General features: G+C 36.9%; 1 protein-coding gene across 1 annotated transcript; it reads left to right on the top strand.

The window, feature by feature from the left end:
- Positions 1-7,479: 7,479 nt before the first annotated feature.
- On the top strand, positions 7,480-8,469 carry tas2r202 (taste receptor, type 2, member 202). The gene has a single exon (XM_088623447.1). It carries the CDS (start codon positions 7,495-7,497, stop codon positions 8,467-8,469), a length of 975 nt encoding a protein of 324 aa, XP_088479573.1. The 5' UTR covers positions 7,480-7,494.
- The last annotated feature ends 8,447 nt before the right edge of the window (positions 8,470-16,916 follow it).

The following is a 16,916-nucleotide window of genomic DNA, read 5'->3' as shown; positions in this document are numbered from 1 at the left end:
TAAAAAGAAAACTATTCCTTCTCTCCTATGTTTACCATTTATCTAAAGAATATGACTTATAAGAGATATGCCATACTGTATGAAGCAAAGAATGAAACAGAGATATACTATAGACTGGCAAGACTTGGTGTCCATCAGGTATTTAGCCATAAGGCTAAAATTGTTTAGTATCTGCATAATATACCATTAACAAGCACTGTTTCGAGTTTTTATAATATACTGACTTAAATACTTCTTTGGGTTTTGATGTGCTGATGTGCCCTACAATAAGCAGGTAAAAAAAAATCCCAAAACATCCCAAATAGTTCTCTCATATTAGAGGTGCGCGGCTGTAATCTTGAAGGGATACAATCCTCCCGGTCTTCTACATGTCTGCATCTCTAGGTGAAAAAAAGAGTGTGTTAAATGGGTCTAGGTGAGTGTGTTAAATGGGTCTAACTACTGTAAGTCGTGACTCTAGTTACCAGTTACAGTCCTCAAGGGCTGGAGTTGTGCAATCCTGCCTATATACAGTAGGTCCTGTGACATTATTTTAGAAAATTCTGACTCTCTATAATCAGTCATTTAAAAATGACAAATATCTACCTTGCCCAATGGCCTGTTGTCTTCTAGAAGTAGTGATGTCTCCTAGCAATGGCAGTGCAGGGCACATTGATCCATTGTTTTAGGCTCCCTGCACCCTAGGTGCCATATTCTGATTAAAGGTGCAGGGAATTTGGAAATCAGCTGAGGCCACACCAACCCTGGCCACCACTATTCCCGTCCTGCCCCCTGCCGCGCACCCCTGCCAGGCGCTCTTCCAGGAGAGGCCGCTACAATGTGTAAATTTTCCTTTTCCAGTTTTAAAATTCTGCATTTTTTTAACTTACATTCCACACCAGAGTGACTTAAATAGAGGGATGGCCAGCAATTGAAAGAAAGCCCTAAGGTCCTTAATGACTTAGTAAGTGAGCATAAATTAATCCATAATAGAATCAGATGACACAGTAGTAACATTTTTTCATGTGCATCATCAACCCTGTCTGGTCTGATAGGCCTGCCATGTCTCACTTTCCATCTGTTATACATTCTCTCTGTGAGGTGCCAGGCCTTCACATCCACATACTGTATGCACTCCAGACCACATTTCTCCACACAGCACTGCTTACTTAACAACCAACCCAGCTCTCCACCGCACAAGCCTCTTTCTCACCTTGTTTTGATTATTGGAATCGTTTAAATAGAGGATTCCCTCATTAAAAACAAGTAATGTAAAAATATATTTAAAAAAAAATCTTGCTTAAGCTTTGCAGCAAAAAGCTCCACCACTGCTTGCAGTGAAGAGAAAAAAACAGAAGCAGAGAACTCATCATTCTGCAGATCAGCAGCTCCCCCTATCGCTAGTCAGGCGCATGCAGCCCAGGATGAGCTGTGTGAAACATTGATGTACAGAAGAGCTCTGCACACTCCAATACCTGTACTGATGACTCTGAGAATGGGTGTGATTCTTCTTTATTTTTATGGAGGTAGAGTGGCACATGACAAACTGTATTCAGCTTGAGAGGTAATATGGGAAAAATCAATTTAGAAAAATATAGTTTGAAGTCACAGAGAATTGCACTAAAACTGCTAGGGCATACAGTAGATATATTAGGAATAAAAACAGTTTTACTCCTGTTTATGAAAATGTTTTATCATTCACATTTTATCATTCACAGTGTCAGAGAAAGCAAGAAGAAAAATCTTAGATGAAGGAACTATATCAACCAAAGAGCAGTATCTCGAGGATATGTGTCTGATTCAACAAAGGGACCATGCAAATGACTGACTTTAGGTGGGCATTTCTGCAAAATGACAAGATTTTTTAGAAAATATTGACTCCATTAATGTTTTCTATCTGGGCCTGGTCTTGAACCCAACTTGAAAGTTCAGGGAGTGAGACAGTGAGTTACATATTCATTATCACAATATAATATCAACTATTTAACATGTCCCATGTTTTTCTCATTCAGGTATTATGTGAGATTACCAGAGCAGGTCCTTTGATGTACTTTCCTTCAGTGCAATGTATAACTGTGCTCCTCTGCAAAAAACATTTTGGAGATGTGTGCAGCGTTTATAATTGAAATTTGCATTGTGTTACTTAACAAAAAGAACAGCCTGATTGCTATACTTTACCCATTTACAGCCATGTAGAAAAACAAGACTTGCTCTCAAGCAGCAGCAGGTACGGTACATTGATTATTTCTTTATAAAGAAGTGGCGGTACCAGTGGGTCACACTCTGAAACCTCAGTGTTGCAAGAGGTGGACTGTTGAAGCAAGCTAATTATGTTAGTATAGTAGAGGGGTACATAATTAATTTCCCTACGGGATTAATAAAGTATTATCTATCTATCTAATTAGTGTCAAAATACAAATTCTACATTTTAATGTTCTCGTGTGTATTGACGATACCAGCACCTCTCTCAAAATAGAGACGCGAATGAAAAAATGACAACGCTTCTATTTAAGTAGATAAGCACAGAAAGAATGAGTAAGTCACAGAACATTTGTGGTCTTGTCAACATAAGTCCTCACTTATGGTCCTGTCAGCACAATGTCAACCGTAAAGATTGGTAACCACAAGCCAACCGTAGCCCAGCATGTTTTTGCTTGTTCAGAAACCACTCTGAGAAAACACAAGCTCACAGTATTTGCCTTCAACAGCTTGAATGTCTTTTTAAGAGACAATTTAAAGAAAGCCAAGAAAGCAGAGAACATCAATCACATAAGGGGAAGAGATCTAAGACAAAGAGAAGACAGCAATGAAGGGAAATTTAAATGCAAAGTTGAAAGTACTTGCATAGCTTTTAAAACCATGATTTTAACTTATTACCTGTTTTTGAACAACACATTTTCAATTAAAGAAAGAGAAGTGGACTGAACCTTGCTACTGAAGGAGAGTTTTTTTCTTAATGTTCTCCACATAGTCCTCATAACTTCAGTTTGAGATATTTTACACAACTCAATGGAAAACAGTAAATATGAATACAAGAAACTTCTCAACATTTATAAAGTGCATGTCCTTTGTCTTATCTTTTATTCATTTTACAAATGTCTTTATCCAAAGTCACTCAGTATCAATTGCATTACTGTATGTACTAAAGATTGGAGTATGGTAAGGTCATGAGCAGTGAAATATACAGTATGGGAAGAAAAGGAACACAATATAATATTTGTGAACAGTTATCGTTAAATTGAATAAAATGTGTGTTACATAACACTGTATGTCTTTAATGTTTCCACATGGTCACATCAAAAAATGGCATGTTGAGTACTCAAGGGCATGGTTCTGTTTTGGAAGGGCAGAAGGGTGTGCCTATCTATGGTTCGTGACTGACAGAAAAAAACATTTTCGGTTTTTCAAGGAAGATCACCACAGAGATTACCCACAATGCAAATGGGCTGGCCACAGAGAACATGGTTCAGCCGGAATGTCACTGCAAGGTCGCAGCACAGAATGCAAATCAGGAGAGGAAAGATTCCCTCTTACAGGAAAAAGGAGCAAGGGAGGACTAAGAAACTATCCTTCACTTCCCTGGAATCCCTGGAGCAGATACAGTAGATGGGTTAGAAGACTAGGCAATGTCAGCTGCTCCAAATACCTTCTTTCATTGTGCTGTTCTACTGCTGATTCAAAACATCTGATTTATTGCAATTGAGGCGTTTTAAGCAGTTGAAAAGTACATTAGCAAGACTGTATTTTGGAAGAACAGTCAGTTTCATACAAGTGTGTTTATAATCTTATGACATATTATCATTCTTAAAATCTTAAAAATGAAAAGGCAAAACTGATCATGTGAGTTGTAAGTCATCTCCTTTATAGCATGTTGTGTAGATACAGCTGATAGGGGATCAGACATATTTTGCAGCATAAGATAAATGCCAACAGACATGAAAGCTCTTTTATTCCTGCAGCCATAATATTGAACAATAACACTGTTAAATGGTCAAAAGACCACTTTGGTTGCATCTGCAATCCCATAATTGTTAAAATGTACTGAAGCATTGTAATATTGTATAATGTACAGTATTTGTTAGGATTTTATGTTGTATTTATTGTATTTTCAGTACTTGTATGTGTGTCTTATTCTTTTTACTGGGGGAAGGCTGTGAAGTAATATTGCCAAATGAAAATGCCAGATAATAAAGGTCTTCTAATCTGTTTTGGCTTGTATATTATACATTATGTAAATATTTTAATAATCAATTGAGATGACTTCCTCAGCTTCACTGGTTTTATGGTTACATTTCAGACCACTGCTATTTTTTTATTTACTTTTAAAAATATTTAGCTGAATGCAACTTTGTTTTATTTAGTGGGATATTTAAAATCAATACGTGTTCTGTAAAAAAAGAATAAAGAGTTGAAACACTAGTAAGAAAAAAGTAAGGCTGGGAATTCAGTTGTATAGTCAGCCTCCATGGTTTGGTTGTTCGGTGATTTTCATTAGTTAATTTCAGATGTTTTATGATTGTGTAGAGTGATCCATAAAACCAACAGATCTGGCATTAAAAAGGGGTCCGTGTCAGTCTGTTCACCAATCACAAGTTCCCAAACAAATCTAACAGAACCAAGACATTTCTGTCAAGGAAATAAACTGGGATCACAAATGATATCCTTCTGCTGTCTTGCAAAGTTTTCCTTCCCACCTGCATATCATGTTATACTTAATGCTCTGATAAGTGTTCTATCTCCTCTCCTTGACACCCCTTGCCTCCTGTAATCTCATTTTAAAACACTTCAGCATTCGCGCAGTGAATTAACAATGTGGGAACATGGAGCTGAGTGGTTTATTCATAGCTAGATTTTACCTCTTTTGTCTGTGTTGTTTTTGTCGACCACAGGAAAACTTTAAATAAATCACATGATCTATCATTTATTAAAGCGCAATTTATACAACACTAATTCAAAATTCTTGTTGATTTAATATTTTATAAGCAAGCCAATCCAAGTGAAAGCACATACAATGTTTCCAAATAACTTGTTTAAAGCTGCATTTAAATATTTTAGTTTCTTATATGACTGTTTTGTATAGCACTCAAGTTCTACTCCACTCTGACTATGGCAAAAAAGAAAATCTTCGATCACAAGGGAATTTTTAGACATTCAAATTTGGAAGCCGGAGGCAGCTCTCACAGCAGAGGTGGCGCAGGATGGTGGACAATTTGCAGCTGTCAGCTCTTCCTCTGATGAGAATCTGACCTCTGCTAAGTCATATTAAAAGTTTGGGTATTGCCGATTCAGGAGACGTTGTTTGAATAAGGCCTCAGTCTCTCCACACAACTGTCTTTCCTGTGACCTTGGTTTGCTTATTTTGACATACCAAAGCAAATCCAATCCCAAACCAAGTGAGCTTCCTTTTTTCCAAAAAAAACTGTGCACACCCCTTTTATCCAAATACAGTACAAAACCATCTTTAAAACCTTTTAAGTGCTTTGAAGTACATTGCTCAAGCTCTATACCCTAGCAAGGTCTCTGGGACATGGCTCATTCTCCTACATTTTAACAATATATTTTTTTCTGAAAAACCTTCTCTTTCTCAAAACAACTGTGGGACTTTAGGAAGAAGACCTTCTAGCCACTCAGCTCCTGTGCTGCTCAGTGGACAACAGCATGTCAAACAGCTTACAGTATGTCAAATACCTGGTATCATGGACCTACTTTAAACTGAATTTACTTTGTGGCCAATACAGATTGTGACATATCCTTGATGTTTTGTTTGTTGGCTTACAAAAGACGAGAGAGACAAAACTAAGAAAAATAGAATGCTACTCTCATCCATCTTCTAATGGACCTGAGGATATAGAGTGCATCTGAAAGACAAGACTAGAGGAAGGATATTCGGCAGAACAAGAAGCTCTGAGGTTATTTTTTACAATTCCCTCATTTTAAACTCATCAACAGCTTGTTCCAACTACCTAGGGGGTGATGTTCATAGGATGCACCAACAAAAAAGAAATATTTTGAAAGGTTAAAAACAGAAAAATCAAACAAGAATCACAGTAAGTACCGAAAAGAGGTTTATGGAGCAAAACGTTAATCTGAAGTTTGGAAATTTTGAGAAAATTTCAAATGGTGTAAATAAATATGTATTTTATTTACATACAGTACTTATTTATACCATTGCGAAATTAATAAAAAATAATACATAACAAATATAATACATGTATAAATAATGTTAATATGATATAAACCATGTAGATTATAAATCATATAAACATAAATATTAATAAATAATAAATATTTATTTATTTTGTATATCTAGTATACAAAATGTTTTGATGTTTTCACAGACAACAGAAACATTTCACACCAGTAAGAGATTGATGTGGCTGAGAAAAATCTTGGTTTGGAAATTATTTTATTAACTGGAAAAGATAATTGACTAAAGGCAAGTGTAAGCAGACATCACATCACACACTTATTGCTTTTCATTCTAGCCTAATTTAAATGAATAAAAAATAAATTAATATTAGCATTTTTTTACCCAGAAGATCAGGTATTTACTTATTAAATACAATAGTTAAAAGTCCCCCACCTGTAGAAGAACTGAAAACATTCAAGCAAGTCAAATGACGAGACATACTCGCTGGGTTAATTATAATCCGTAAACACTGTGTGTGTGTTCTGCGTTACGTTCCCTAAATAAGTGGCTTTCGGGTAAGTGCAAAGCCAGATGCTCCCATTCTCAAAGGAATTTAAAAAACAGATGCACAGAATGCTTTTAGGCCCCAATCAGGCATAAGAGACATTCATATAATTAATATCATTTTTACAAAAAATAATAAGCAATGCACATTGGATATGTTATGATTGCTGGCACACGTTTTATCTTAGAAAGATTCCATGTGCTGCTATAATCAAAGCTTAGCCAAGACAACTGACCTTTAAAATTAATCAACACGAATGCATTATGTTATATATACAAAGAAAATATATGATTGCAAAGAATCACTCTTCCCTGGGTGAAATGTATTTCTTAGTCTTATTTCTCCCCCTGCTGGACATTTCTTGCATGTGCATGTGTTGAGTGGTCAAACTAAAACCCATGGTAAATATTGAAATGTTTGAGCACTTTTCAGAAAATTGTTTCAAGTCATTTTCTAATTCAATAAATGCATTTTTATAAAGTACACATACTAACAACTGAAAATGAGAAAGTATTTGGGGGGAGTTTTTTGCCCAAGTACATTATGGAAAATAATTTAATATGAGTAAAAAAAAATTAAAAAGCCTTTTGGATACCCATTTTTCTTCATCTAACATTTCTGAATTTACATCCCTTAAATCAAAACTGATAGCTTTATGAAATACTGTAGCTTATGTTAGCTACATACAGTTTCTGGCGCACATTATCAACTCCAACACATGTGAAAGAGCCTGTTCTCATACATTTTTTTGTTTCTTTGGCAGACAGGCTTGAACTCGATCACCTCCCCGTGCCTGAGACACACTGAAAAAGACACCAGTATGCTTTTGAATGAAGTGATATTCACCATCTGGTTGCTGACCGGTTTCGTGGCAGTGCTCACTATCTTCTTCAACCTCTACATCCTCCTGATGAACCTGAAGACCTACCGCAAAAACGGACACTGGGCACCTTGTGAGATCATCATCACTGCCTTGTGTCTGTGCAGTGGTGTGCATCAGATCATCTGTTACCTGTGGATGACCATGGACAACCTGGACCCTGACTGTTTCCTGGGGGATCTCTTCTACTCACTCCTGATGGTAACCATCTATAGCCTGAAGTTCTCCATTGTGTGGAGCACCGCTTTCCTCTCCTTTTTCTACAGCACCAAGCTGGTGATTGAGCCCATTCACTGCTATACCAGGATCCAGGATGCATTCCTGAAGCACACCACCACTGTGGTGCTCATCATTCCACTCTGTGGATTCGTGAGCTGTGTCCCTATGGTCTCTGTTATTTCCTCCGCTAACGACACCCGGGTCTTCAAGGACTGCGGGGCACTGATTCCTTCTGACTCTGCTGGGAAATTCTACCTCGGCTTCTATCTCTTAGCTTCCGACATCATCCCAGGTTTGCTAATGATCAAGTCCAGCATCTCAATCACTGTCCATCTGGCCATTCACCTTCGCCACATGAAGGCCAGTACCAATGGTTTTCACACTCCCAAACTGGGCTCAGAGATGAGGGTCATCCGGATGACGCTGGCCCTCATGGGTGTCTTCTTCTGCTTTGTGGCAGTCGATATATGTGTACAGTACTATAATGCCATTTACGCAGAGAACGTGATGGCTCTCACCACTCTCTTCTCCTCCATCTACACTGCTGCCAGCTCCTTCATTCTTGTTTATGGCAAGAAGACACACTGGAAGGAACTTTTGTACATCTACAGCCAGGTCGTAGATCAATACCCCTGCCTCACCTGCCTCAGGGTACCAGAAAACAAGCACACAGCTGAAGACCACCAAAAGCATTAGGCCATCTAATACTAGGACCTCTATTCCATCCCAAAGTGTTTCCTTTTGGGATAAAAACACAAGAACGTTTAGAAAAATGAAGGCTGATCAGCTTGTTTCACTGCTAATAGTCAATCGTGTGTGTCATTGTGATGTTGATAAAAACTGCTTCACTGTAGTCTTCAAGTAATTTTGAGTTTTTAATGTGCACAGACCTCTTAAGCCACCTTATTTAATTTGGTTTCACGTTATATTTAATGTATATTTTAGTAGAATTTTTATTCTTGCACTACAAAATCAATTTCGCTGCCCCCCCCATAAGTGTTTAAGGAAGAATGACCACACTCACTCTCCAATAACTTAAAGGTAATGATCAAATCAACCTAGGGGATTACTCCAAGTGCAACAACAACAAAAAAAAGAATGCAGTTTAATAATAGCAGACATTTTCAGGTCCAAAAAAGAAGCAGATCTTTATACAAATGATAGTGGATGCCACGAAGAAAGTCTGGACTCCTATTTGCCCATACCACCCTTCAGAAGTTGTTAAATAATTAAATTCAGGGAATGATTAGCTACTTATAACCAAATTAATTAAAAAGGGAAAGATAGCCTTTTCTAATTTGCAGCCATTCTTATTGTCTGATCAGTTAACAGAACGGTTAAGTACAGTAGCTATCTAGTAATTGCAATGATATGAAGGGTTAATATTAGCCAAATTAGTGGTTTCCCTCTCCTTTTCAATGTAGGAATGTTGAGAAAACACATCCAGCTAGCGGCTGCAAATTTAGGTTTGTTGAATGATCACTAGTGCCAAAAACTCAATTCAGCATAATGGTGGTTCTTTTATTTTTCAGCACCAATTATGTGTCTATCCACAAAAGAGACAGCATGAATTATGAATACGTGATCAACCTCCCAGCACAGCATTTGCAACAGCAGTGGTCTCTAATGTTTCCCTCTGTTTTGTACAAGGAGGAAACTGTTTCTAACCTATCTTGTCCATGCAATACACACCCATTATTATACTGATTAAATGGAGAGAATATACAGTATAAGCACATAAATAACTGAAAAACTAATGGAGAAAAAAATGTTTATATTACCCAATCCATTTCTGTATTTATCTTCTGTAATATGCGTCATATTAACAAAATAGTAGGAATGCAAATAAGCATCACTCCAGAAGTCAGGTAGCTGTTGGACACTTAAGGTTAGAAGATCCCTGATTGGTCAGTGGAGAAGATGAATACTGGAGAAGACATGATTGATGTTGACTTTCTGGAAAACCTTGCAAAATCTAACTGTTCTTTTTAAAAATGGTCATTTTTAAGGCTAACAGTAAAGACAGCTTCCCTTATTTTTAATATATCATTTATTTTTTCACTTGCCGTTTTCCAGGGTTACAACAAGAGCTGGTCTAACCAACCAGAGAATTGTGCAGATAATGTCCTTTTCCAAGTCATTCAATTGAAAATGAAAAGCTGAGTTCAAGACCAAGACGTCAGAGTCTATTATTAAACTTGGCTTTTGGCCTGGGCCATTATTTACAGTTATGGCACAGATCAGCTTTTGTGTGTTTTGTATTTTCTGAATTCATTCTGCTAATCTCAAAAAGCAAATGACATCCAAATCTACAGAATGGGACAAACCTCTGGTGAACATGATTGAGACTTTAATGCAGTCATGAAGAGATGCCAGAATAGTTCTCGCATTTGGATTTCCACCTGGGTCTTCTTATACTCAATGGACTTTGAATTAATGTAGACAGCACTAGCCTCTTTATATTGGTAAGTTTCAGAGAGGCTTATAGAAGGAGACTCTTTTGTACACCTGTAATATTTTACAGTTTCTGGTCACCATGACAATACATTCAGGAATGAATTGTGTTATGGAAATAAGGAAATATGTATGGAAATAAGGAAATGCATATTTATTTTAGCATTTTTATTAACTTTGTCTTTTTTTCAACAGGGAAACTTCCACCAAAATTCAAAGTTTTCATTTTGAATCCGTTCAAGCAAAATAACCTAAAAGAATTGTTCAAAATCTTCTGGTAATTGAGATTATGGGTTTACCTCCAGATTTGGTTTGACAACTCATCCAGCTCCTCACATTGTTGTACTTGTACCTATGGCATAGGTATTTTCTGTTGCTCAAATTATGTTTCAGATAATTATTTATTATAATATACTATAATAAAGAACTGTGTATCTGATTAAGAGTTCCACATATTTGTTAACATGTTGTTTATCTGTTTGATTGTTAGAATTTTACATCACATCTTGGATTTGTATGTGAAGAGTTTTGCACTTACTTAAATTGTAAATTGTAATCATTTGTAAGATCCAGCTTAAGACACAAACTACTCTCATGGAACAAATAATCCTTTAAATGACTACATAAGTCAGTCAAGAATACAAATTCATCATTTATAGTAATTGCTTGGCCAAGAAGCTTACACCAATGTTGAAAGGAAGACAAAACATTAAAAGAACTATCAAATAAAACAGGCAACAAGATATTAACAAATGCAACAGTCAGGCGGAAAAGATGATTTCATACAATTGTGTCTCTCAGATGGAAAGAAAGATATTTGCCTACTTACTCGATTGTTCCAGTCACTGGCAGTAGCAAATTGAAATAACATGCATTCAAAATCTGTGGTTACTCTTGTGGAGCACCCTTTGACAAAAGTACATTTTAAATTGTAGGATGGTGAAAATAATTGTAAACCAAACTGGGAATTATTTTCCCAATGAAAAATCTCTAACGTCATTTTCCACACTGATCTGTAATCTCCCAAAATGCCTTTTATTTTTTTCTGTGATCTTATAAAGGCAAAGGCAAAATGGATATGCAGTGGCTATGAAAAGTATTCACCACCTTGGATTTCTTATTTTATTGTGATTGTGATTCCACATTGTAACAGTAAAATGTGAAACAATCCAAGGGAGGTGAATACTTTTCATAGCCACTGTAGGTCTACAGTGGTTAGGGTCTCCTATATCTCATGTACTGTATCTCCCCCTTAGAAAGAGGCAGAAAAAAGACAAATTTCCAGTTTTCTGGAAATTCAGCTTTTCTAAAAGAGAGATTGAGCACAGTAAGTCAGTGGAGCAGATGACATAAAAAGTGGGGAAAAAATGCTTCAATACCATTATGACCAGAAGAAATAGTACAGCCAGTTTTTACAAAGCTCAGCTAGTACTTCCGATTCATTACCTCTCAGCATCATAAAACTGAAGGGTCCTGAACACTCAAACTCAACTGAATGAGCATTATAGTTGGGTATCAATCTACTACCAGAATGAAATTTTCATTAAGTGAACTAACCGTTTATTTTTATGTGACAACATTATTTTCCTAAGCCATTAAAACTGGTATATGACAGGTAAATTGTTTTTTTCCTCCATAAATTTAATAATGTTACAACATTTCTTAGGATTATTTAAGAGACTAGGGTATTAATTGATGTACTTTAAGAATTTCTAATGGCTTGTGTTCATTCAGTGGGACAGGCTATCTTTCAGATACAGGACAAATAAATTCCGGGCCCAGAAATTCACCAAACTACATTAGTTTGTGTTACGACCCCAAGTGTCTATGGGTAAAGAGGTGTAACATTAAGGATAGTTTTTGGATGCAGGTGGGTTTCTGGTGAGGGATTTAGGAAGCGTGATAACAAGTGTTGGTGCAAAAGTGATTATTTTAAGGTGAATAATTGGTTGACCGACAGGTGCACTCGTGGTCCGTTGGTCTGTCGTAGAAAGATTTACAGTAAACGTCTTTACTGTGTCCATTGTAGTATTTAATATTTATATGGAATTTTACCTCTGAAGGGAAATCTTAGTGCCTGAGCATAAAAAGAATAGGAGCATACTGCAACGCGTGTGAAGTCCATAAACGATATTAATTTTGGAACTTAAACATACAGTATGTGGCTGGTCTCGGTACTTTAAAGAAAACATACACACCAGTATTCCATTTCTCCCTAAACATTTTAAGCATCGAAGTCTTTAACTAACGTGATACCGGAGTCAACAAGCATACTTTTAGAATTTGATTAAAAGGGAATATAATATGGAATCGCGTATCTAAAGAAATTAATAACGATATAATTATATTCATGTTGCAAAAAAACTGCAATGGACATAAAAACTCCCTTGCTTTTAACAGAGCGTTCCATAATTTCTAACTACGAAAATGATTTAAACTGCGACACTTATCATTCACCAAGAGCTCGAAATATCACAAGGATCCTCTAGAGCACAGCAAAGACTGTATTAAAAGAATCGCGTATCTCAAGAAATTAATAAGATATAATTATATTCGTGTACTGCGACAGGGCTGTGTAGGGCTGTTTCACCTCTGTCTTCATGTGACTCGATTCAAAAGCCATTTAGCAAAGAGGGGATGAGAAGAGTGATAAACTAGTATACGGTAAAGTACTTCAGATCTTTTTTTCTAAACCGGGGAAAATCTGATCATGTTTCTCTATAACAATAATAAAAAACATTGCCACACCCGGACTGTTAAACCAACGCATTAGCACGTTGAAGCCCATTGAGGAGCCGGGCGCAATAACTGTTTTGTCCCTTGATTTACTGATCTGCATTAATTACAGAAATCGAGTTCCTCCTCTTTCCTCCTCTTTGTCGCCCACAGAACAGAGGCTGGAGCAGCACTGTCAGACCTGGGCGCTGACAGTCAATCTGGACAAGACCAGAGTTATGGTTTTCCAGAAAAAAAGCCAGACCCCCATTAGTCTTCCTGAGATCGTCGGATTATGAACGAATAAAAGCATCTTATTAAAAACGCGTTTGCTTTTGTCTGGGTATTTACTTTGTAATCTGTGGTTTACATCTACTGTATTGTTTTGAGATGCCACTTTTAAAGGTGATATGTAAAATAAAGTTTTTTATTATTGTTATAGAGAAACATGATCAGATTTTCCCTGGTTCAGAAAAAAAGACGATTAAAATCTGTAATCTTTCCAAGAAGTTTCTGCTTTGTGCTAAGACATTAACGAGTACAACCCCCCTCTCTGCGGGAGGGCTGGCTGTGACGAATTAAACCGGTTTCACGGGTATTTTCAATGTAGGAAGTACAGTAGGACAGCACAAAAAAAAACAGACATTGTGTGGTACAGCACAGAGCTCAGTCAATTCAAACAAGTTCAGTTTCAAAAGAACTGCAACGGACATAAAAACTCCCTTGCTTTTAACAGAGCGTTCCATAATTTCTAACTACGAAAATGATTTAAACTGCGACACTTATCATTCACCAAGAGCTCGAAATATCCCAAGGATCCTCTAGAGCACAGCAACGACTGTATTAAAAGAATCGCGTATCTCAAGAAATTAATAAGATATAATTATATTAGTGTAATTCGTATAATTATATAATGCCAGCGAACTCTTGTTTTTATGTCCACTATAACTACGCTGGGCAAACGTTCCGAGGTCAAATTCTTCCAGCACGGGGGTGCCTTTAAAGCGGAGGTGACGGCACCGAAATTTTTTGGCGCGCCTTCTCTTTAAAGCCCTGGCCAAATATGAAGACAGTACGTACAGTTATACTTCAAACGGAATTAAAAACTACACATCCCAGTTACCATGGTGGTGCTTGTGATCATTGCGTTTAACCAACGAACAGGGCGAAAAATCAGTCACATGACTTTGGGGCAGAGTTTCGAAAGCTTAACCTATCAGCAACAAAGCGAAATTTACACGATAGGCTACAGTACCTCAAACTGTCAGTTACACGACTGTGTATGTCGACATTATGAAAAAAATGTTTCAGACATTGATGTGAAAGACAACAGAGCTTTCACTGGCCGATTATCATTATTATCATTATAATCATTATTATTAATAATGATATTAATTTAAGGGTCTAAATATCTAAACATATGTATCTGTATAGCAGGTAGTATCACTGTATTCCACTTACTTTGTAAACACGGAAAAACAGATTCACAACGCAAAGCTGTATCGCTGTGTAAAAAAACCCGGTTTGTAATGAGCTGCTGAGCTAAGAATAGGAATGTTCCTACTGGCAGAGGGGGTGGAAAGTGCCTGCGGTCATTTAATTAGTATGCTTTCAGAGAAAATGTTTCAGGTGTGAAGAACATAGATCTCCAATGCAATTTCAACCAAACCCGTTCCCACACACCCTGCCCCCACTACCATTAGAATATACACAAAGCACTCAAATCTTTCGAGCTAATGATCAGGTGACCCGAGAGAGAGCGAGAGAAACACCAAGGGGTGCGGAACCAGGGAACTATTTACATGGAAAAAGGGCGATCTCCCCAGACTGTCTGCCCGTTTCACTGTTACCTGGTTACCTCTTTATTTAGAACTCACTAACACTGATTTTTAGTTTAGAAGGATTCAAGTAGGGTTTTAGATGAAAGGCAGCGACCTTAATCTCTGACCAAGGGAAACGTTTCATTTTTTCAAAGAAATGTTTGTTAAAAAATAAAGTCATAGTTCCATGGGATTCAATCACAGACCATGTGACATGGGAGTCAGGAAACTAACACACAGCACCACCGGATTTAATAACGCTATAAAAACGCTATAAAATAATGTGACTAGGCACAGAACAAGTTTACAGCACAGTACAATAATAAATACTGACCATGACTTTAGAAGCATATATTGCCTTACACTCAATTTAAACACAAGCTGTCTTTAGCCCTCTAAGCTGGTTCATACAGAAATGTAGAGATCCAGGCTCAGAACACACAGCTTCATTAGCGAATACATATGCAGGACAACTAGAGAAGACGTTTTACAGAGGATGGATTTTTAGAAACATCCCATCAGTGACATCACTGAAGTCAACTCCTAGGTACTGTAACTGTCGTGTGGATAGTTTCACAAGAATCAGACAAAGGTTTAAGCATCGCTTGTTCTAGATAAAACTGCAAAAAAAAAAAACAACAACCCATAATGTACTTCTTTGCGGCTGTTTGCCCAAATCATATATTCACAACGTGAAATCTAGAAAATAATATTACGTAACCAAAATCCGCAATATGGAAACAGAACCTGTGTAATTGTTGATAGATGATGTACTCGTAACATTTTTACAAGACGAACTACAACATTTAAAAAATGACTTGTATGTACTTGATATCTCTAATCAATCCACGGCGACATTGTTAAAAGCAGAGTCCCAGCACAAAACGAAACTAAAACGCATACCGTTTCGCGCTTCTTATTAGTTGCTCAAAAGTAATTTGACCGTATGAAATGCATAATATAAACCTAGAAACATATACGTGAGCAGTATTTACGCACTGTAGTATCGGTGTTAAGACATACCTCTCAAATACTGTAAATCAAGTTAAAAATATCTCAAGACCGATTCTGGTCATAATGAAACCATGTTTCGTGTATGTTTTCTTTAAAGTACCGAGACCAGCCATATACTGTATGTTTATGTTCCAAAATTAATATCGTTTATGGCCTTCACACGCGTTGCAGTATGCTCCTATTCTTTTTATGCTCAGCTACTAAGATTTCCCTTCAGTGGTAAAATTAGATATGAATATTCAATACTTAAACGGGCACAGTTAAGACATTAAATATACATATACATACAGTACAGTTTTCATACGGTAATATGTTTATGTTCCTAAATCAATCTCTTTTATGAGCATGTGAAAGGCATGGTGAATCAATTCTCAAAAATTACTGTACTTTGCATGATTGAAAACAAATGCGTGATTGCGAAATGCTGTGGTGTTACTTTTACAAAGACGGTCAATGAAAAAAAGAATGTTGACCAAGGCAATATTTTGAGTTTACACTTACAGCTTGTCCAAGGTCATTCATTATTAATACTATTAGTAATATCTTCGTTAAAGACTTTGATGGCCACAGCTCAAACATGAGAGGTTGAGCTTTATTAGCTCCACCTTGCGGAAATTCCGGATACTATTATTTTGCTTGTCGTATTATAGGAGAATTTACGGTAACTCGCGGTATTTACCGGTAGCTTGCTGTAGACTGCGTACAGCGTACCGCAAAATAATGCGGTATCGCCCGCGCATTTTGAATGGCTGCATCTGTACGTAATAGAACACAATAACACAGAGGAAGAGGGAACTAGAGTGGTACCAGCCTTCGTACAGTAAGTCCATTGAAAAAGGTATTGTAGGAAGTATTAGTACAATTTATGAATGCCCCCTTTACCACAAAAATTAAGGCCACAATGTTATACAATGCTGGGTGCAGCATCCTGAGAGTGACATTGCTCAGGAAACAACAGCATTCCTTCATACACCACCAGGCTTCAAAAATTTTTATTTTTTTAATTAATTCGAATTGCACTCCAGAGCATGACAAATTAAAAACACACAATATATTAAGAAAGATTGGTGTAAGGTTATTTATGGTATCCAGTGGCTCTGCAAGAAAGTTCTACAGAATGAACAGAAATATAAGTTTTGG

The sequence above is a fragment of the Lepisosteus platostomus genome, chromosome 3 (genome assembly GCF_059453375.1).
Source record: "Lepisosteus platostomus isolate fLepPlt1 chromosome 3, fLepPlt1.hap1, whole genome shotgun sequence".
In the NCBI taxonomy this organism is placed as follows: Eukaryota; Metazoa; Chordata; class Actinopteri; order Semionotiformes; family Lepisosteidae; genus Lepisosteus; species Lepisosteus platostomus.
This window is presented reverse-complemented; position numbering and strand designations above follow the sequence as displayed.